Source organism: Bufo bufo, chromosome 9 (assembly GCF_905171765.1).
Source record: "Bufo bufo chromosome 9, aBufBuf1.1, whole genome shotgun sequence".
NCBI classification, from domain to species: Eukaryota; Metazoa; Chordata; class Amphibia; order Anura; family Bufonidae; genus Bufo; species Bufo bufo.
Genome location: NC_053397.1, coordinates 124,969,582 through 124,992,677, shown reverse-complemented (window position 1 = coordinate 124,992,677; position 23,096 = coordinate 124,969,582). Strand labels below are relative to the sequence as shown.

The 23,096-nt window shown below is 44.5% G+C and overlaps 1 protein-coding gene across 2 annotated transcripts in view; it reads left to right on the top strand.

Moving 5' to 3' along the window:
• The window catches only part of ATF6 (activating transcription factor 6), a 465,865-nt gene that overhangs the window by 365,166 nt on the left and 77,603 nt on the right, over positions 1-23,096 (top strand). For both annotated transcript variants that reach the window (XM_040407064.1, XM_040407063.1), the window contains exon 15: positions 22,477-22,561. In XM_040407064.1, coding sequence (XP_040262998.1) covers positions 22,477-22,561 — 85 coding nt within the window. The remainder of the gene's footprint in view (positions 1-22,476; positions 22,562-23,096) is intronic.

The window sequence follows — 23,096 nt, the reverse complement described above, 5'->3', positions numbered from 1 at the left end:
ATGTGAAGTGCATGCCTATTTGATTTTTGTTCAGGTCGGCCAAGAAATCAGAGAATAGTCGTCTGGGGCCGCTCCAGAATATCAGAATGTCATCGATATAGCGGCCCCAGAAGACTATCCTCGACGTCCACGGACTTTCATCTGTAAATACCAAGGTATCCTCCCACCAGCCCAGGAACAAGTTAGCATAAGTGGGGGCACATGCGCTCCCCATTGCCGTGCCCCTGAGCTGGTGGAAGAACCTGGAGTCAAAAAGAAAGAAGTTATGTCTGAGAATAAAATCCAAAAGTTGAAGTACAAAGTCACTATGAGCACTATATTGTATACCGCGGCTCTTGAAGTGATTAATGGCACACAGTCCCTTGTCGTGTGGAATGTTGCTGTACAAAGCCTCTACATCTATAGAGGCTATGAGAATATCATCGTCACATCGGCACAGGCGGGTGTGCCCACATAACAGTGTCAGGGGGCAGCTGTAGAGTAAAGGGGCCCCTAATAGGTATTGGCCCCATAGGCCTAGGGGTGAACCCTCTGGTGGACCTTGCCGGTCCTGACATGATCACTGCAGGGTGTAACGTGCTTGGCACCGCCGCAGCAAGCTGTCCGGTGCTCTGGGTGCAGCAGTTTACGGCAATCGCGGGTCCGGTCTGGGGCACTGACGGAGCGGTGGCAACAGAAGGTGGTCTACGGGTGGTGACAGGCACCCTTACCTCATCCTTCCTTGGCGGTGTCCGGATCCTGGCGGTGTGTATCTTGCGTAACTCCCGCAACTTCTCCTCCAGCCGGACGATCTGCTCACCGATGCTCTCTGTGTCGGAGTCGCTGTCCTCTGCTGGCGCCGCCGGCGCAGGTACAGTCACCGATGGCGCGGACTCGGCCTCTGCAGGTTCAGGCGATGCGTCTGGTCTCCGACCCATCCGGATGTTCTTAAAGGTAGCACTAAGTCCTTTTAACTGTTCCAGCTCTGATATGGTCCTCTCCCGACGAGGCAGCTCGGGGGAAGGATAGGGGCTCACCCATTTCTCCAACACGATTGGCTGCCAGAAGACATTAGGCCCAATGAAGGAGCTCCGCTCCTGGAAGGTGTGATGGGCCGGCTCTGGAGAGCGTTCAGGTTCCCGCTCGCAGCCAGAGTAGTCTTCTCCTTCTTCTGCCTCCCAGTCCTCAGGTGCTCGCTTGGGACGGGTTACAGCAGTCGCAAAAGGGCCTCGCAGGCTCTCGGCAGGGGTGTACTCCACTTCCTCTCCCTCTGGGAGGCTGTGCTGGTACGAAGGGAGGTAGTCTCTTTTGACAGACCTTCGATTCACATAGAGGTCTCTGCCAGTTAGATAGTCCTGGATAAACCCGTAGCCACGGGATTTGTCAAATGACAGCACCACTCCCTTTCTCCTTTCCAGGCGGGGTTGGGTGTGCGTATGCTTCTCATGTATTGTCTTAGTTAGTTCCTCATAGATGATTTTGGTCTTTGTATTCCGCTTTATAGCGGCCTCTCAGATCTCCGCCATCAGGGAGGACCATTTGAAAGATGGTTGCAAAAAGTCCCTCCACGAGCCATAGCAGGGCTCAGGTTCTTTCTCCCTTGGGCGGCAGGCGGGTTGCTCCGGTCCCGGAGAGTAGGCCGGTGGAGCCTCTTCTGGCTCTACACCGATATCAGTCATCTTTGCAATTCCAGGTGCGGACGCTGCAGTAACACTCTGCTCACTCTCCAACATGCTCGATCCTTCTGAGGAGAGCGATAGGGTCGCGTCAATCAGAGTAGCCAGCTCCTCCCACTGCACTGAGAGGCCGCCCCCCAGGTATTCCAGTATATGGAAGGCGGTGTCTATGCTGGCAGACATGCAAATATCCAGATAAGCAGTGGCGCCTGACCTTGAACTCCTTCCCGCTCTTTTCTCGGAAAGGCGTCAATTTTTCCCGCCTGTTCGGGATGAAGGTGACGCAGCAGTAAATTCAGCAAGCCCAGCAGCCATCTTTGGGTATAAACGCTGTCTATTCACTGACAGCAAGCAGGAATGTAAAAAGTCCACAAAACCACACTCCAATGTGGCGATTTTCTTCCTCTCGGTAGCGCAACACTGCACAGCGCTTTTTAGAAGTTTTGGGTACACTTTGGGTACGATTTTCAGTCCACAAAGTCCACTTTCAATAAACAGGTAATTTGTCACCTTGGTCACAGGGCAACTGTATAAGGCACAAAGTTCACGCTTCTTGCACTGGAAAGCGTGCGTATCCTGTTCGTGACGCCAAAAGAGAAGGTGCAGCGTACTCAAGTTGTTTGTAATAGAGTTTCTGGGTGTAGTAGTGCAATGACACTAACCTGAGACGTCTGACTCTCTGCATAGGCAGGTGATGATAGAAATTGTTCGTGACGCCAGTGCCAATTAAACGGTGGCACGCCGTTTGCGGATAGCAGGAATAAATTGAAGAACACGTGGTATTAAAACAGAACTCCAACTTTAGTAGTTTTCATGCAGAGACAATATTGGAATCGCAGTCCTTGGCATACAGTCGATTTTGCAATACGGTTGATGCAGGCAATTACAGATTTAGCAAGGTGATTACAGAGTGTTGAACACAGGACTTGCCGTACAGGAGCTTGCACTCTATTTCTGTCTGATCCTGGAATATAGCAATTCTTCCCCAAGGCCCAATAACCTAGTTCTGGCTTTATATCCTTGGCTATAGCTTTAGAAAGTACCTCCTCTGTTATTTTTAGTACCTCTTGCTTCTCTGCAGTTTGCCTCTGTCTCTCTCTGCTTCTTCCTCAGGCTCTTTAGCTAAGATATTCCTGTTTCTGCATATGGGAATTCAGGAGGGAATCTTCTCCTGGACAGCAGGCTTCAGGCCTGGACTTGTCTCTGACATTGTCTAATCTCCAACTGTAGATTACAGACACTAGACTCCGTCTGCCTTCTACTTCCCTGACTGGGCCTTATATAAACTAGGGCTCCCTAGCTCCCTCTAATGACTAGAAGCTGGAATGACACCCCTAGCAGACCTGTACATGCAAGTGTCATAGTAACAGGGAAACACATAGCATTGCATTACATGACATTTTATAAAACCGACATATACCAACTTCTCCATAACTAAGGAGGGACGACAGCACACCAAGTGACACTTTGGTAGTGACGGGTATTACAGTTCCCGTACACTACAGATGACCTGGAGGGTAGACCTTTGTTTCCAGTTGAAGACACTGACAAGTTATTTAAGGCTATTCGTTCCACTCTGAACTTAGAAGATGTTAAAGAAAATAAATCGGTGGTTGATTCAGTGTTTGAGGGCCTTCGGGAGAAAAGACATAGATGTTTTCCGTTACTTAAGAGTGTGTTAGTCCTCATTGACAGAGAATGGAAGGAACCGGATAAAAAATCTTTCATTACCAAAGTGTTTAAAAGAAATTATCCCTTTGAAGAAGAGTCGTCTTCTTGGGATAGGGCTCTAAAGATTGTCGCAATATCTAAAATTTCAAAAAAGTCTTCTTTACTTTTTGAGGATATAGGATTCCTGAGGGACCCGTTAGATAAATAGATCGATTCCTGTCTAAAGAGCACCTGGGAGGCTGCAGACTCCGCATTTAGACCAAATATTGCTGCCACAGTTACAGCCAGATCCATGGGTATTTCGTTGGAGCGATTAGAATGTCAGATTAGGGAGAAATGTCCAAGAGAGCAGATTTTAGTCTCTTTGCCTACCTTACAGAAGGCGGTTGATTTCATCGCTGATGCCTCTGTGGATTCGGTAAAGCTGGCAGCTCGTGCTTCCTCCCTGTCCAATTCTTCCTGCCAAGCTCTTTGGTTGAAGAATTAGAGAGGAGGGGATTTGTCCTCTAAACACAGATTGTGTAGTATTCCTCGTCAGTTTTTGTTTGGCCTGGAACTAGATTGCATCCTAGAGAAAGCAGCGGATAAGAAAAAAAGGTTTCCATGTTTTTCCCCTCGAGCCTCCTCAACTCCCTTTGCAAGATCCAGACGTCCCTTTCGTTCATCAACCAGATTTCAGGGTAGGGGGCAATTTAGCAAAAAAAACTAAATCCCAGATCTAAAGGGGTTGGAGGAAAGGGCTTCCTGTTTAGAGGTTCCTCCTCCCAGCCTGAAAAAAACATCCCAACAATGATGCCAGAAGTTCGGTGGGGGGAAGACTAAAGTTTTTCCTTCCCGCATGGGAAAGAATGGCAGGAGATTGGGTAAGGAGGCTCATAAGGGAAGGTTTAAAGTTAGAATTTCGCGCAAGTCCTCCCCAGAAATTTGTAGTCACAAAGGCTCAGGGCTCTCCGATTATGGAGATGGAAGTATTAAAATTGTTAGAAAAGCAAGTACTAATTCCAGTCCCGGTGGCAGAACAGGGGAAGGGGTTCTACTCTACCCTGTTTCTGGTAAAGAAACCAGACAACTCCTTTCGCACAATTATAAACGTAAAGCAACTAAACAAATTCCTTCTCTTCAAGAAATTTCAAATGGAGACAATTAAATCAGCAATTCATCTCCTATATCCCAGATGTTATATGGTGGTCCTAGATTTAAAAGATGCATATTATCACATCCCCATTCATCCTGCGCATCAACAGTTCCTCAGAGTGGCAGTGACCATAGAGGGAAGTGTTCGTCACCTTCAATTTCAAGCTCTTCCGTTTGGCCTTTCCATGGCCCCAAGGATTTTTACAAAAGTAGTAGCAGAAATAGCCTCGTTTATAAGAAAGGAAGACATCTTATTCCTGCTCTATCTGGATGATTTTCTAATCATAGCAAGATCCCAGCAGAATTGTGTAAGGGCTGTGCAGAAGGTGACAGATATCTTAGAAGAATTAGGATGGGTTATAAATCTCAAAAAATCCAGAATGGTACCAGAGACTCGTCAAGTATTTCTGGGTCTGTTCCTAGACTCTGTATCACAGAGAGTCTTTCTGACACAAGAAAAGATATTACTCATCCAGGCAAAAGTGCAGATGGTATGATCGGACCCAAAATTGACAATCCGAAAAGCGATGTCTGTACTGGGGTCGCTAACTTTCTGTATTCCGGCCGTGGAATGGGCCCAATTCCATACCTGGCAGCTTCAAAAAGAAATTCTCCTATCACTAAGTAAGATTGGGGGATCTTTGGACTCAGAGATAGTAATTTCCAAAAAGACACTAGAAGATCTGTCCTGGTGGGAAAACTGTCCGAATTTGAGTCAGGGGATTCCTTGGAGTTACCCCGACCCAGTAGTGGTAACAACGGATGCCAGCCCTTGGGGATCGGGAGCCCCCTTCTTAGATCAGGTCATTCAGGGTCAGTGGTCCTCAATGCAAAGAACTTTCTCCTCGAACAGGAAAGAGCTGCTAGCAGTAAGATTGGCCCTGAAGATGGCGTTACCCTTTATTCAGCAAAAATTCAGGATAATGTCGGACAACCGGTCTGCAGTAGCTTATATAAATCATCAAAGGGGGACAAGATCGGTCTCTCTCATGAGGGAAGCAGAGCTGTTATTCCAAAATATGGAGGAGAGGATAAGTCATCCCTCGGCCAGGAAAACTTCCAGGCAGATTTCTTGAGCCGTCACCGGTTGAGACAGGAGGAGTGGTCCCTGAACCCTTCAGTCTTCGCAGAGATTGAAAATCACTGGGGAAATCCCTCAATCGATCAGTTTGCCACCAGAAAGAACAGGAAGGTAAAAAAAATTGTTCTCTCAACCCTAGTGAATTCCCAGATGGGGTGGATGCCTTTCTTCAGAAATGGGACTATCCCTTAGGTTACACCTTTCCCCCATTACAGCTGATTCCTATAGCCCTCAAAAAGATCAGGGACGAGGGTGCGAGAATAATCATGATTTCCCCCTTCAGGCCAAGGAGGGCATTGTTTTCTCTCCTAAGGTCCGTCAGTCTAGGATCCTCCTGGAAGTCCCGGACCTTCTGGTACAGGGCCCAGTATGTCATCCAGATGTCGGGGGTCTGCACCTTACGGCCTGGAATTTGAGGTCATTACTATTTAGTCAAGGTGTAACAGTCCTACAGGCTCACCTGAGTCAGAGGACCGCTGGCTGGAGGTAGGAGTGGAGCCAGTGGCAAGGACCGCAGGCAGGTAGTAGGTGCAGGAAGTCTGGCAGAGGCGTAGTCGGTAGGCAGGCGGTGGGTCAGGGCAGGCGGCAGTAAGCGTAGTCAGACAATCCGGATGGCAACGGTGGTAGCAGTTCAGTAGGTAGCGACAAGCAGAAGAGTAGTCGGTAGGCAATTCCTGGTCAGCAGTGGACTTTCAATAGTAACAAGAGCAGCAGATGAGGAGAAGCTTGATCAAGGCTCAGGAGCTCAATAATCAGCAAACTGGAGTGCAAGGGGCTGGACTTATATAGGGAAGTACCAGGTGTGGGGAATCAAGGGTAATGAGCAAGGCTTGGCAAGACTGAGGTTAACTAATAGGCTTCAGGGAGGAATGTCCAAAGAGGACGGTAGCCTAGTAAGCAGGGCTACCGCCTGGGATGTGGCTGGTCACGGGTTCGAATCCCGACACAAGGATTTTCAAAAGCCCTAGTATCTACTTTACTTAGAATTTGTCACTGCTTTCCTACTTTTATCTACACTAGAGTTTGGAAGAAATTCCTAACCTTTGCAGGGACAGAGGCAGGTTCTTTGCCCTGTGAATTTTCTATTGTTCAGATCCTAGAGTTTCTCCAGAGGGGGTTATCTATGTGGTTAGCTAAGAGCACCCTTAAAGTACAGGTTTTGGCCCTTTCTGCCCTTGGGGGGGACTTTGCCATTGACACTTGGATAGTAAGATTCTTCAAGGCCATAGATAGAATTGTTTCGGTGAGAGGTCCTAGGTTAAACCTAGTGTTAAATGCCTTAACTAGGGAGACTTTTGAGCCTTTGGCGTCCTGTTCAGTGAAGTTTCTTACCTTTTTAAGCTAGTCCTGTTGGTAGCGCTAACATCTGCTAGAAGAGTTAGCGAGATTCTGTTTATTCTAGGGGACAGGGTTATTCTTAGACCAGACCCAAATTTTGTACCAAAAGTTCCATCTAAGTGTAACAGGCTCCAAGAAATAGTCCTTCTGTCCTTCTTTGCTGATCCCAAGAACCAAGAAGAAAGGGTCTTTTACTGCCTAGATGTGAGGAGAAGTCTTGCATTATCTATAGGTGACCAAAGATTGGAGGAAGTCCTCTGCTTTATTTGTTCTTTTTTCTGGCAATAATAAGGTTAAGATGGCCTCAAAAAGTTCCATAGCCAGATGGATTAGTACAGTTATTTCTCTGGCTTACTCCACATTCCACTTGTGCAGTTTCTACCTCTTGGGCTGAGAGGGCTATTGTTTCTATTGAACAAATGTGTAGGGCTGCCACGTGTTCTTCTCCTTCTACCATCATTATCGGCTTCAGCTAAATCCTGTCTCTGATCTTCTGTTTGGGAAGAAGGTTCTGGAAGTTGTTTCCCACCCTTAAGGAAGGGGGGGGCTCTCTGTAATCTCTCTCTGTGGTGCTGTCGTGGGGGAAGGCAAAAATTATGATTACACTCACCGGTAATCGGATTTTCCAGACCCCACGACAGCACCCTTCCTTATTTTACATAGATGGTTCCGCAAAAATGGAACGGATACGGAAGACATACGGCTGCATTAAGTTTTTTATGCTGAACCATTTTGCGGAACGTGACTTGTGGGCAATAATAGGACATGTTCTATCTGAACGGAAATACAGAAACGGAATGCATACGGAGAACATTCCGTTGTTTTTGCGGACCCATTGAAGTGAATGGTTCTGCATACGGACCGCAAACGGAACACAAAAACGGAAAGGAAATGGAAAAAAAAAAGTTTGTGTGCAAGAGTCCTAAGGGTAGCTTTACCAGGACAGCTTTCCTACACTTGTGAAAGTAAAATTTGCCTGTGAGACAGTGACAAATCTTTCCTGCCTATATAGGCAAACTTGACATTCAGGCACCTGGGAAAGCTTGGTAGCACTTTCTGTACTGTCAAAGTCCAGCTCTTTCCCAAACTTCTTGTTTTGACATGCTAGTTCAGTTGTTCCCCAGCCAAAGATGGGTTTGGCTGGAAGAAGGAGGTACTACTACTTTACTTAGCAGGATATGCTTTTTTTTCTTGATTTTATTTTATTTTTTTCATGGGCTAGAGGTGCTTTAAAAAAAATGTTACACAAAAGGGTGTTTGTTACTTTGAATGTGGTCGCTGATCTGCATGTAGCATGGTACAGTATGGAGAAGAAGCTGAGCATATTGAAGAGGACCTTTTTAATTTTAATTTTTTTTGTTGTTTAATTAACTGTTAGCATGAGACCTGACTATCTGCCACGTGAGTTTACACAGGTTGTTGTGTTAGGCTCCATTCAGATGTCCGTAGTGCATTGCAGATCCGCAATACACCCGGCAGGCACCCCCATAGAAATGCCTATTCTTGTCCGCAATTGCAGACAAGAATATGACATGCTCTATTTTCTTGCGGAGCTGCACGGACCGGAAGATCTCCGCATCCATTCCATCCCCATAGAGAATGAATGGGTCCACACAATTGCAAAATGGATGCGGACCACACTTGCGGACATCTGAATTGAGCCTCAGCAGTCTACGTGCCCCCCTCTGCCAATGCTTCAGTTGCCTGTGACATTGTTCACACTGTTACCAGCAGACTCAAGACAAAACACCCATAAGCCCTCTTTTTGATCTCTGGAGACTTAATCATGTGTCCCTGTTTGTCTTCACTCTTCCCACCTTCACTCAGTATGTTAACTGCCACACCAGAGACTATAAAACGCTGGACCTACTGTATGCTAATACTAAACAGGCATACAGCTCCTCACCTCTCCCTCCCCTGGGGACTCAGACCACTATCTGGTTTAGCTTCAGCCTGTATACCGACCCCTTGTATGCAGAGAAACAGCTGTGAGGCACACAGTGAGAGGATGGTCTTAGGAGACTGAAGACACTCTGAGGGACTGTTTCAGCTGCACTGTGTGGGATGAGCTCTGTGCTCCTCATGGGGAGGACATCGACAACTTTACTGACTGCATCACAGACTACATCAACTTCTGTGTGGACAACACCTTGCCAGCCATGAAGGTACAGTGTTTTTCCCTTATGCCCATGACAGCACCCTTGAGAGACCGCCTCCTTCCAGGACAGGAAACTTTCGTGGAGAGCACTTAAGGAGGAATACCTCCCCCATACCACCAGTTTTTCTGTTTCCTGTCCTATGGATAGGACATTTTGTGTAGAACTGAATTTGGCTGCAGGAGCCCCACTGGCACTTTGTTTCAGGGGTTACCTGGTGCAGCATAAGTCTCCTCTAGGATCCGCCTGCTAAGTCTGGGGTTCATCCCTCTGGGTCCTGGATTTTCATCGGGCAGGTGTTCCCGGGCAGTCCCAGCATAACCGGGAGGGGATGCTGACACGCCGAATCCTCCTGGCGGTGTTCAGGAGGTCTTGGGCCTTTACTCTGCCTTCTTCCCTGTCTCGAAGCTTACAGAGGCAGGGAAGGTGGGGTTTGAGTTATTCGCGTGCACTGTGCACGAACAGGAGGGTGTAACACGCAACTTCCTGTATTTGGAACCCACGCGGTGTGCGTTCCGGAAGTAGGAAGAGAAACTCCTACTGAGGCCGCATGGGTGCACCGGCAGGGACCCGACCTCTGGGTATTTAAACCCTTCAGCGCTGGTCAGAGGGAGCCCAGCCAGCCTATGATCCTCAGTGGATTCTTCTTGTGAAACTATCAATCCTGTTCCACTATCATGGATGATGACTACCCAGGAGGGTCATGATCCTAGACCGGTATTCCTGGTGGGGTAAATCCCCAACTTTTTATGTTATCTGACCAGATTTAATGGGGGTTATTCTCTTATTTTATTTGTAGAATATCAAAGAGGTCCCCAGTAAAGCTACTACTAAATCCAAAGGGAGGGAATGTGCTGTGTACAAGAAAAAGCTCACTCCTTCTTGGTCTAAGTTGCTTTGTCAGCATTGCGTGAACAAAGTCTTAGAAGAGGAATCCCCATCTTTACTTCAAAGATATTGTCAAATCTGAAGTTTCTGATTCAATGAAAATGTTTAAGAAATGCATCCCTTCCTCAGCCTCGGGCAAACAGGGTCATCTTCAGATGAAGACGCCACGAGTAGACCTCTATTTTCCCCTGAGGACACAGAATCCTTGCTGAAAGCCATTAGAGCTACTATGAAAGTACCTAGAGAGCCAAAGTCTGTCCAGGATATAATGGTTGGTGACCTGGGGTACAAAAAAATCAAGAGTGTTTCCTTTAAATTAAAACATAAAATACTTAATTCTGAGAGAATGTAATAAACCTGACAAGAAATTCTTTATTCCTAAGAATTTTAAAAGAAAATACCCCTTTGATGAGGGTGAGTCCTCGTGTTAATAAACTAGACGTCCCTATTGCCAAAATGTCAAAAAAGTCGGCCTTACCTTTTGAGGATCTTGATACTCTAAAGGATCCTATGGACAGGCGTGCAGAGCTATACCTTAAAAAAGCATGGGAAGCCTCAACCCAAGCATTTAAACCAAATATTGCTACTACCTCTACTGCCAGATCATTAAAATTATGGCTACTAGAGCTAGAGTTCCATATCCAAGATAAAACCGCTAGAGACCAATTACTAGAAGTGTTTCCTGACATCATAAAAGCAGTGGACTTCATTTCCGATGCTTCAGCGGATGCTTTAAATTTAAGTGCCAGGTCAGCTGCCCTATCCAATTCGGCGAGAAGAGCTGTTTGGCTTAAAGGCTGGTCGGGTGACGCCGGTTCAAAGAATAAACTTTTCTCTATCCCATATCAAGGAGATTATCTCTTTGGGCCTGTATTGGATGACCTTTTAGAAAAGGTTTCTGATAACATAAGCGTTTCCCTGTTTCCAGCCCTCAAAAAGACATCTTACAATACAGACAGAAGGCAGAATTTTTGACAGGAAAGCAAAAATAGAGGAAATAAAGGATTCCTCTTTAACTTACAGTCTGCCTCTAGACCCAAGGACAGTCAGCAATGACGATTTCTGTCCAGTAGGGGGAAGACTTTTTCTATTTTTTCAGGCATAGAAAGAGATCTCGTTAAGCCTGTGGATTTTAGGCATCATAAAAGACTGGTTTCGTCTGGAGTTTGCCACCGCCCCCTCCCCCCCCCCCCCCCACCGGAAATATTAAGAATTACAAATCTTACAATTCTGCAAGAAACCTGGCTTTAAGACAATAAATCTTTTCTCTAATAGAAAAAAGCGTCCTGGTTCCTGTTCCAGATTCGGAAAGGGGCAGGGGGTTTTATTCATCCCTTTTTCTGGTACCCAAACTGGACGGGTTATGCAGGATGATCATAAATCTAAGGGATCTAAATAATTTCCTGAAATACAAAATATTTTGAATGGAGTCTGTCCAGTCCAAAATAAAGCATCTCTACAAAGACTGCGTCATGGCCACCTTAGAGATAAAAGACACCTATTTTCACATTTCAATTCATACAGATTTCCAAAAATATCTCAGAGTGGCGGTATCCATGGAAGGTCAAGTCCATCACTTCCAATACAGAGCGCTTCCGTTTGGAATATCTCAGGCCCCCATACTGTTTACAAAATGAATGGCCGAGGTTATTGCCCATATAAGAGAAAGAGACATCCTGGTGATCCCATATTTGGACGACCTCCTGTTAGTGACAGAATCCGAAGATCTCCTAACCGCTCATATTCTGGATGTAATAAGAATCTTAACAAAACTAGGATGGCAGATAAACTGGAGGAAATCAAATGTGATACTTTCCCAAAGATGTATGTTTCTGGGTCTAATCCTGGATTCCGTGAACCAGTGTTGTATCCTTCCTCAACCCAAAGTATCACGAATGAGAGAAGATGTGTGGTCCCTTTTAACCTCAAAGAATCGAACCATCAGACACGGGATGACCATTTTGGGCAGAATGACCTGCACAATACCTGCGGTCAATTGGGCCCTTTTTCATTCCAGGTCTCTTCATTGGCAGATTCTGGAAGAATGGCAGGGATCACTATCCCCATTAGACGGCCCACTTCCCCCTCGGTCAGTCTTTAACATGGTGGCTAGAACCTACCAATCTATCCCAGGGACTACATTGGGATCCCCAGGAACAGATATCCATCACTACGGATGCCAGTCTGTCAGGGTGTGGTGCTTATTGTCAGGGGGAGGTCCGTCAGGGGATATGGAGCAAGATAGAAAGTCAGGAGTCACAGAATATGAGGGAACTCAGAGCAGTCCTAGTAGCACTAAGAGAATTTCTGCCCAAAATACAAGGGAAAGGAATGAAAATCTTTTTAGACAACGCCACTGTCGTTTCTTATTTAAACAGGCAGGGAAGAACCAAATCAAAAAACCTTATGTCCTTAACCGCAGACATTTTTTCCCTGGTTTTTCCTTACGTTCCCTTCGTCAAGGTTGTGCATTTAAAGGGAGCAGAGAAACTTTTTAAGCAGGAACCAGTTAGATCAAGGAGAGTGGTGCTTAAACCAAGAAGTCTTCAGCCAGATAATTCAACTTTGGGGTCCTCCTCAAATAGACCTTTTTGCGACCAGACAGAACAAGAACCTTTTCTTTTATCTAAATCCGCAAGATTCTCCGGCAGGTATAGATGCGTTTTCTCTCCCGTGGCCGAATCGGCTCCTGTACGCCTTTCCTTCTCTAAGGCTCCTTCCGAAGAAGAAGAAGCTGAGGCAGGAACGGACGAGGCTTATTCTAATCGCCCCATTTTGGCCAAGGAGGACCTGGTTCACTTGGTTGAGGAAGCTTTTTCCCTGACAGATCCCTGGATTCTGCCGGACAGGCAGGATCTGTTGTTTCAAGGCCCTATCTTCTATCCGGAAGTGAGAAGTTTTCATCTAGCAGCATGGTATTTAAGGGGGAAATCTTAGAATAGATCCTCAGTTTTATCTAGATGGATGGAGCCTCCTTTTGAGCCCTTGCAGGATTTACCTATTAAAATTTAATCTTTCAAAACTGCCTTTTTGGTAGTGATTACCTCGGCCAGGCATGTTGGTTAGATTTCGGTCTTCTCTGCCGTTCCTCCTTATACTACCATCCTGGAAGACAGAGTACTTATTAAGCCAGATCCCACTTTTTTTTACCTAAAGTAGTCTCTATGTTTCATAGGACCCTTCCTTCCTTGTGTCAGGACCCAAAGAATGAGAAAGAGAGGACTGTCTAGATGTCAAAAGATGCCTATCAGAATATTTGATATGGAGAAAATCCTCTAGGCTTTTTATACAGTTTTGTGGTATAAACAGGGGTGATAAAGTTTCTTCTAGAACACTGTCTAGATGGATAGTAGGGGCCATCTCCTTAGCTTATTCTTCAGCAGGGGAATCCCCTCCTTTCAGATTTGGTGCTCATTCAACCAGAATTATTTCTACTACTTGAGCAGAGAGGGCTGATGCATCTCTAGAGCAAATTTGTAGAGCTGCTACCTGGAAGTCTCCGTGTACTTTCTTTCACCACTACAGATTAGATTTAGACTCTATGGAGCAGTTATCTTTTGGCAGAAAAGTTCTGCAGGCAGTGGTCCCCCCCCTAAGCCAGGTACTATTCTAGTCGTCTCTCAAGGGTGCTGTCATGAGTGTAAGGGAAATTTATTTTAAAAAAAATATATAATATATATAATTATATATATTTACAAAAAAAAAAATGGGATAACAGTGGATGTGTATTAGGACAAGTTCTCGGAATTAACTGGTGGTATGGGGGAGGTATCCCTCCTTAAGTGCTCTGCACGAAAGTTTCCGGATTCCTGTCCTGGAAGGAGGCGGTCTCTCAAGGGTGCTGTCATGGGCTTACGGAAAAGTGATTACCGGTAAGTAATCTTAAATTTCTAATAATAAGCCTTGCATGAAACCAGAAATGAAGGCTCTCTTCAAGGAAAAGAAAAGAGCCTTTAAATCTAGAAACAAGCAAGAGCGTAAAACTCTGCAGAAGGAGCTGAGAAGGAAGATCAGAGAGGGGAAAACCATCTACAGGAAGTAGATTGAGGACCAGCTGCAGCGGGGTCTGGAAAAGCCTGAAAACCATCTCGGGTCACAAACCGGGGTAAATCCAGACTGCAGGTGACTTGGGGTGGGTTAATGAGTTGAACCAGTTCTTCAATAGGTTTGACCAGATAATCAACCCTTCTCCACATGCCCACCTTGTCCTTCACCACACTCCAGGTGAGGAAGGAACTACAGAAAATCAAGGTGCGTAAAGCTGCAGGACCAGACGGCATCAGCTCCAGGCTCCTGAAGTGCTGCTCAGACCAACTGTGTGGCATTATGGGTCACATGTTCAACATGAGCCTGAGGCTGGGGAAGGTACCACAGCTGTAAAAGACCTCCTGTGTGGTACCAGTGCCAAAGACCTCACACCTGAAAGACCTCAGCAGCTGCAGCCGGTAGCACGGACTTCACACTTGATGAAGACCCTCGAGAGGTTGGTTCTCAACCATTTTCGCCCCCTGGTGAGGTCTTCATTGGATCCACTGCAGTTTGCCTACCAGCCTGGCATCGGGGTGGATGATGCCATCATCTAGCTCCTACACCGAGCTCTAACTCACCTAGAGAGGCCTGGAAGCACTGTGAGGATCATGTTTTTTTATTTCTCCAGTGCTTTTAGCACCATCCAAACTGGACTTCTGAGGGACAAGCTGGAGATGGCAGGAGTGGACCACCACATGTCACATTGGATACTTGACTACCTCACAGAACACCCACAGTTTGTTAAATCTCAGGGTTGTGTCTCTGACAAGCTGTTCTGCAGTACAGGGGCACCACAGGGAACTGTGCTGGCACCGTTCCTCTTCACCCTCTACACTGCAGACTTCTCCATCAACTCCCCAGGCTGCCACCTACAGAAGTTCTCTCATGACTGTGCTATAGTCAGCCTTATCACAGGTGAGGATGACTCAGAATACAGACAGGGGACACAGGATTTTGTGGACTGATGTCAGCGAAACCAGCTCCAGATCAATGCGGCCAAACAAAGGAGCTGGTGATGGATTTCCATAGACAAAGGCCCGCTGCTTTGGTTCCTGTAAACATACAGGGAACAGACATTAGGTGGTGGACTCTTATAAGTACCTGGGTGTTCACCTGAACAACAAACTGGACTGGAGCCATAACACTGATGCTCTTTTCTAAAAGGGTCAGAGCAGACTCTATCTGTTGAGGAGACTGAGGTCTTTGGAGTGCAGGGGAGGCTCCTAAAGACCTTCTTTGACTCAGTGCTGCGATCAGCCATAATCTATGGTGTGGTTTGTTGGGGTAGCAGCTTATCTGTGGCTAAGAGACAGAGATTGTATAAGCTCATTAAGAAGGCCAGCTCTGTTCTAGGTTGTCCCTTTGATCCAGTGCAGGAGGTGGGTGACAGAAGAACTAGCAAAATTAACATCACCGTTAGACAATGTCTCCCACCCCATGCATGAAGCTGTTGTGGAGCTGGAGAGCTCCTTCAGTGACAGACTGCTGTATCCTAGGTGCACGAAGGAACGTTATCATAGGTCCTTCCTCCCAGCAGCAGTTAGGATTTATAACTGCCACTGTTCCCAAAAACCCAGTAGTTAATATTTTAAGTATATTCCGTGTTATTTTTTTCTTGTATTTTTACTCTTTAATTTCTAATTAATTTTATTTTTGCTCCTTATTTTTGTTGTGAATGTGATTGCTGCTGTTATGCCAAAATTTCCCCACTGAGGGACAATAAAGGGATTTTCTTCTTCTTCTTAAATACCATTCCTTGCGGGGTACCCCCTGCTGATGCTGCTACCCTGCCTGTTTTTTTCTAATATCGCTCATACGCCCCGCTTTGCCCCTCTGCAGTTTTCCCGCTCAGTATGTTAATCCTGGGCATCGGTACAGGCAGGAGGAGATGCCAGGGTTTCTCAATGGGCGTCTCCCAGGCTGTGCCGAGGTCCAATCACAACAGAGAGCGTCACAGCCAGGGAGAGAAAAAAGCTCACCTTCTCCCTGGCTGTGATTGGATCATGGCACAGCCAGGGAGAAGGAGATGCCCATTGAGAAACCCTGGGTGTACGAGCGATATTTGAAAAAAACAAGGAAAGGTATTTAATTAAACTAAAAAAAACATGAAAGGTCCTCTTTAAGGTATAATTTTGTTGAAAAAGATTCAATGCTCTTTCTATAGTCCATTGGGCGGTCCTATCATTCACTAAGTAGGACCACCCACTTGACTCCCAAGCATAGAAAGAAAAGAAAATTAAATGAATAAATTGCAACTTTTAGGGTAAATGCACATGATTAGGATTGCGTGCGGATTTTCTGTGCAGATTTGCGTGCGGAAAATCTGCACCGTAGGTCATGTACATTGTATTCTATGAGAATTTTAAATTCCCCCCCAAGCAGCTGGTCCTGCAGTAGCTCCATCACCAGATGTCTGCGCCAGAGCTACAACTCCATACATTGGCCCTGATTTACTAATCTTAACCACTTCACATCCGCTGAATAGACGTTCTGGAATGTGCAGCTGCCGAGCGGGGGGAGCCCAGTTGTCAGTGACAGCAAGGCAACCCAGAGAGAAGACAGGGACAGTTCCCAGGTGTCCCTGCCTTCTAGATCCGCTGTATACACAGCGCTCAACGAGTGCTGTGTATACAGATCAGGCACTATGTCTGCCCCGGCCTGGTGTTCATGTAACCACCAGGGCCGGGAGAGTGCAGGAGCTGTCGGGTCTTGCATAGACCTCAATCAGCCCTGCACTGAGACTGTACAGCATTGTATTCTGCTGTACAGCCTCTCTGGGGGCTGTATTTCCTCTGTAACTGGGGCTACTATGTCAGCCCCAGTTACAGGAGAAATCAATAGTGAAAAAAAAATGTGAAGTTAAATATCCCCCAGAGGTCTTGTATGACCTTATGGGGGATGCAATGTGTAAATAAAAAAATGTTTAAATTTTTTTTTTTTTAAAAAAGGTTTCACATGTAAAAAAATAAAATTCCCCAATTAAGCAATAAAAAAAAAATGTTAAAAATAGAAAAAATAAATAAAATAGACATATTTGGTATTGCCACGTCCGTAACGACCGGCTCTATAAATATATCACATGATCCACCCCGTCCAATAAACACCATTAAAAAAAAATCTGTGTCAAAAAAGCCATTTTTGTCATCTTACATCACAAAAAGTGCAACTTCAAGTGATCAAAAAGGCGTATGTCCCACAAAATGGTACCAATAAAACCATCACCTCATCCCTCAAAAAATTAGCCCCTACATAAGAAAATCTATCAAAAAAATTAAAACTATAGCTCTCAGAACATGGAGACATTAAAACATAATTTTCTTGTTTCAAAAATGCTATTATTGTGTTAAAGTGAAATAAATTTTAATATAGTATACATATTAGGTATCTCCGTTTCTGTAACAACCAGTTCTATAAAAATATCACATGACCTAACCCCTCAGGTGAACACCGTACAAATAAAAATATAAAAACAGTGCCAAAAAAGCCATTTTTTGTCACCTTACATCACAAAAATTGGAACACCAAGCGATCAAAAAGGCATATGCCCCCTAAAATAGTACCAATCAAACAGTCACCTCATCCCGCAAAAAATGAGATCCTACCTAAGACAATCGTTCAAAAAATAAAAAAGCTTATGGCTCTCAGACTATGAAGACACTAAAACATAATTTATTTTTGTTTCAAAAATGCCATTATTGTGTAAAACTTAAATAAATTAGAAAAATTATACATATTAGGTATTGCAACGTCCGTAACAATCTGTTCTATTAAAATATCACATGACCTAACCGCTCAGGTGAACGCTGTAAAAATAAATAAATAAAAACTGTGCTAAAACGACCAATTCTTTGGTCACCTTGCCCCATAAAGTGTAATAATGAATGATTAAAAAAACATATGTACCCAAAAATGGTACCAATAAAAACGCCAACTCTACCTGCAAAAAACGAGCCCCTGCACAATACGATCGGCAGAAAATTTTTAAAAAATATGGTGTTCAGAGAATGGAAACACAAACATAATAAAAAAAAAGCTTTATTATGTAAAACTGAAACAAACAAACAAAGTGGACATATTTGATATCATTGTGTCCACAACAACCTGCTCTATAAAAATAGCACATGGTCTACCCTGTCAGATGAATGTTGTAAAAAAAATAAAAACAGTGCCAAAGCAGCAATTTTTTTGTTACCTTGCCTCACAAAAAATGTAATATAAGCAATTCAAAATCATATGTACCCCAAAATAGTACCAATAAAACTGGCACTTTATTCCCTAGTTTCCAAAATGAAGTCCCTTTTTGGGAGTTTCTACTGTTAGGGTGCATCAGGGCGGCTTCAAATGGGACATGGCCTCTAAAAACCAGTTCAGCAAAATCTGCCTTCCAAAAACCATACGGCTCCCTTTCTTCTGCTCCCTGCCGTGCGCCCTTACATCATTTTACGACCACATGTGGGGTGTTTCTGTAAACCACAGAATCAGGGTAATAAATATTGTGTTTTGTTTGGCTGTTAACCCTCGATGTGTTAAAGAAAAAAATTTATTAAAATGGAAAATCTGCCAAAAAAGTGAAATTTAGAAATGTAATCTCCATTTTCCTTTATTTCTTGTGGAACACCTATAGGGTAAACAAAGTTTGTAAAATCAGTTTTGAGTAACTTGAGGGGTGTAGTTTCTACAGTGGGGTAATTTATGGGGGGGTTTCACTATGTAAGTCCCACAAAGTGACTTCCTACCTGAACTGGTCCTTAAAAAGTGGGTTTTGAAAATTTTCTTAACAATTTTAAGAATTGCTTCTAAAATTCTAAGCCTTCTAATGTCCTAAAAAAAAAAAAAAAAAAATACATTTCTAAAATGATGCCAACATAAAGTAGACATATGTGGAATGTTAAGTAATAAATATTTTATGAGGGATCACTTTCTGTTTTAAAAGTGGAGAAGTGTTTTTTTTTTTTTAATTGTGAATTTTTCCAAATTTTTGGAAAATTTGGGATTATTTTATAAATAAATGTTCCAAAAGTGTTCCAAAGTTATTACCACATAAAGTGACACATGTCAGATTTACAAAATTAAGCTCTTTCAGCAAGGGGCTAAATGGCCCGGATGTGAAGTGGTTAAAGATGGATTAAAGGGGTATTTCCTTTAATGCCTGATAGGTGCGAGTCCCACCTCTGGGTCCCACACCTATACTTCAAACGGAGCCTGCAAAGCCTCCTAGCGATTTGCCCCCAATGTCCAAGATGGGAATACCCCTTTAAGCTTAGATATGCTGTCTAGACCTGCACCAGAATTATCACAGTGGCTCAGGCTGGATGATAAATCTGGTGCAGGGATAGACATGTTTCTCTGACTATATACCAACTATTAGTTGGCTTAGTTTTAGACAGATTTTATGCCAGAAGAAACCTCTTTTCCTGTGATGCGCCACCACCTTCTCATAAGCCCTGCCCCCTTGTTGAGCATGTTGGGAAAAAAATGTAGAAATTAGGGATCGACCGATATTGATTTTTTAGGGCCGATACCGATACCGATAATTTGTGAACTTTCAGGCCGATAGCCGATAATTTATACCGATATTCTGGGAATTTTCATTTTTGAGAAAAAAAAAAATTCCTACAGAAATCTGCTGAAAATTAATATGTTTATTGTTAATGTGTATTTTTTTTGTTTATTGTTAATGTGTATTTTTTTTTTATAAATCTTTTTCATTTATACTTAATATTTTTGTGTTTTTTTTTTACTAACTTTTAACCCCCTTAGGGACTAGAACCTTTGTCCTATTCACCCTGATAGATCTCTATCAGGGTGAATAGGATCTCACACTGTCCCTGCTGCTCTGTGCATAGTGCACACAGCAGCATGGAGCTTATCATGGCAGCCAGGGCTTCAATAGCGTCCTGGCTGCCATGGTAACCGATCGGAGCCCCAGGCTTACACAGCTGGGGCTCCGCTGGGGCTCCGATCGGAGGAGCAGGGGAGAGGGGATCCTGTGGCCACTGCCACCAATGATTAATACTGGGTGGGGGGGGCGCACTGCGCCACCAATGTTTTTACTATTGGCCGGGATTGGGATGGGGGTGGGGGGCGCACTGCGCCACCAATAATTAATACTGGGGGGCTTGGGGGGGCGCACTGCGCCACCAATGAAGATAAGTCTCTCGATCATTCATATACAGGAGGCGGGAGCTGGCTGCAGAATCACATAGCCGGCTCCCGACCTCTATCAGCGGTAGCTGCGATCCGCGGCACCTGAGGAGTTAACTACCGCGGACCGCAGCTATTGCTCATAGAGGTCGGGAGCCGGCTATGTGATTCTGCAGCCAGCTCCCGCCTCCTGTATATGAATGAATGAAAGGCTTATCTTCATTGGTGGCGCAGCGGCCACAGCTCCTCCCCTCCTCTTATGTTCTATCCCCTCATTGGCGGCAGCGGCAGCAGCAGCACAGGGGGAGGAGACACTGCTTCCTTCTCCCCTGTGCTGCGGAGGGAACACAGAGAGCGCTGAGAGCAGCGCGATCTGTGTTCCCCATACGTTATCGGTATATCGGCAAAATAGATGCCGATACCGATAACGTTCAAAATCCTCAATATCGGCCGATAATATCGGCCAAACCGATAATCGGTTGATCCCTAGTAGAAATCTCTCTTTTCTAGACACATTTTTAGCACAGACACATTTGTAAACCTGCACCATTGTGTGTAGATGTAGCACTAAAACCATTTACTTCAGTGGGTACAGCACCAGAGCTACTGAAGAACAGCTGGATTGTGGTGTTGGACCCCCACCGAACAGATATTGATGCCTATCCTAAGGATATACAGTGCCTTGCAAAAGTATTCACCCCCCTAGGCTTTTTTCGTGTTTTGGTGCCTCACAACCTGGAATTAACATGGATTGTTTGAGGATTTGCATCATTTAATTTACAGAACATGCCCACAACTTTGAAGATGTTTTTTTTTTTTATTGTGAAGCAAACAACAAACAGGACAAAATAATAGAAAAAGTAAATGTGCATAATTATTCACCCCCCCTAAAGTCAGTTCTTTGTAGAGCCACCTTTTGCAGCAATAACAGCTCCAAGTCGCTTTGGATAAGTCTCTATGAGCTTGCCACATCTTACCACTGCGATTTTTGCCCATTCGTCCTTGCAAAACTGCTCCAGTTCCTTTAAGTTAGATGATTTGCTCTTGTGAACAGCAATCTTTAAGTCTGACCACAGATTTTCTGTTGGATTGAGATCTGGGCTTTGACTAGCCCATTGCAACACATTTACATGTTTCCCCTTAAACCACTCAAGTGTTGTTTAGCAGTGTGTTTGGGGTCATTGTCCTGCTGGAAGGTGAACCTTCGTCCTAGCCTCAAATCATGCACAAAATGGTACAGGTTTTGCTCAAGAATATCCCTGTATTTAGCACCATCCATCTTTCCCTCAACTCTGACCAGTTTCCCAGTCCCGGCTGCTGAAAAACATCCCCACAGCATGATGCTGCCACCACCATGTTTCACTGTGGAGATGGTGTTCTTTGGGTGATGTGATGTGTTGGGATTGCGCCAGACGTAGCATTTTCTTTGGACGAAAAGTTCAATTTTAGTCTCATCAGACCAGAGCACCTTCCTCCATACATTTTGGGAGTCTCCCACATGCCTTTTCGCAAACTCACAATGTGCCTTCTTGTTTTTGCTGAAAGTAATGGCTTTCTTCTGGCCACTCTGCAATAAAGCCCAACTTTATGGAGCGTACGGCTTATTGTCGTCCTATGTACAGATACTCCAGTCTCTGCTGTGAAACTCTGCAGCTCCTCCAGGGTTACCTTAGGTCTCTGTGCTGCCTCTCTGATTAATGCCCTCCTTTCCCTGTTCGTGAGTTTTGGTGGGCAGCTGTCTTTTGGCAGGTTTCCTGTTGTGCCATGTTCTTTCCATTTGGTTATGATAGATTTGATGGCGCTCCTGGGGATCATCAAAGATTTGGATATTTTTTTTATAACCTAACCCTGGCTTGTACTTCTCAACAACATTGTACCTTACTTGTTTGGAGAGTTCCTTGGTCTTCATGGCAGTGTTTGGTTAGTGATGCCTCTTGCTTAGGTGTTGCAGCCTCTGGGGCCTTTCAAAAAAGGTGTGTAATGACGGGTCATGTGACACTTAGATTGCACACAGTTGAACAACATTTCACTAATTATGTGACTACTGAAGGTAATTGGTTGCACCAGAGGTTTTTATGGGCTTCCTAACAAAGGGGGTGAATACATACGCACATGCCAATTTTCTGTTTTCTATTTCTAAACAATAGTTTAATTTATACATTTTTCTCATTTCACTTCACCAACTTAGACTGTTGTGTTCTGATCTATCACATAAAATTCAGATTAACAAAACATTGAACTTAAGGCTGTACTGTAACAAAATACAAAAAAAGTCAAGGGGGCGAATACTTTTGCAAGGCACTGTATATAAAATAAACAGAAACCCCTGTAATGTTTGTCTATAGCAATTTACATGTACAGTGTTTTTAATCTTTTGCAGGACCACTTACTACTGCCTGCCACCAGCAGAAATAAAACCAGCAGGCCAAAGATATCAATTATTTTGCCATCAACAAATGTAGATGGTAAGTAAGTTAAATGGTGCATATGGAAAAATTTACATTTTGAGGTAAACCAAAGATGTTCAGGGTTGAGCATTAACCCTAATTTTTCACTAGCAACTAGAAAACATTTACAGTTGTATGAAAATTCAGCAATCAGGGCCCTGTAGCATCTGAAGAGTAGTTGAGGCTATATAAAAGGGTTTTCCAAGATTTTAGAGCTGATGACCTACTCTCAGGATAGGTCATCAGTATCTGATTGGTGGGGGTCCGGCAACCGGAACCCCCGCCGATCAGCTGTTTTTAGAAGGCACCTGATGATAGGTCATCAGTTCTAAAGTCTCATAAAACTCCTTTAAAGTTGTTATTTTTTAATTTTTTTTGTAATGTGAAATTGTACATTTGTATTAGGAAAAATAGCTCTAATGTGGGCCATTTATTGCTGTCTTACATTAGCAGCGCTCCCCATCTTCTATTTATTGAACTGCAGAGATGTGCTCCAGGCTGACTGCTGCTGTGCTCACTGCCTGCGCTAAAACTAGCACTGTATGTAGGCAGG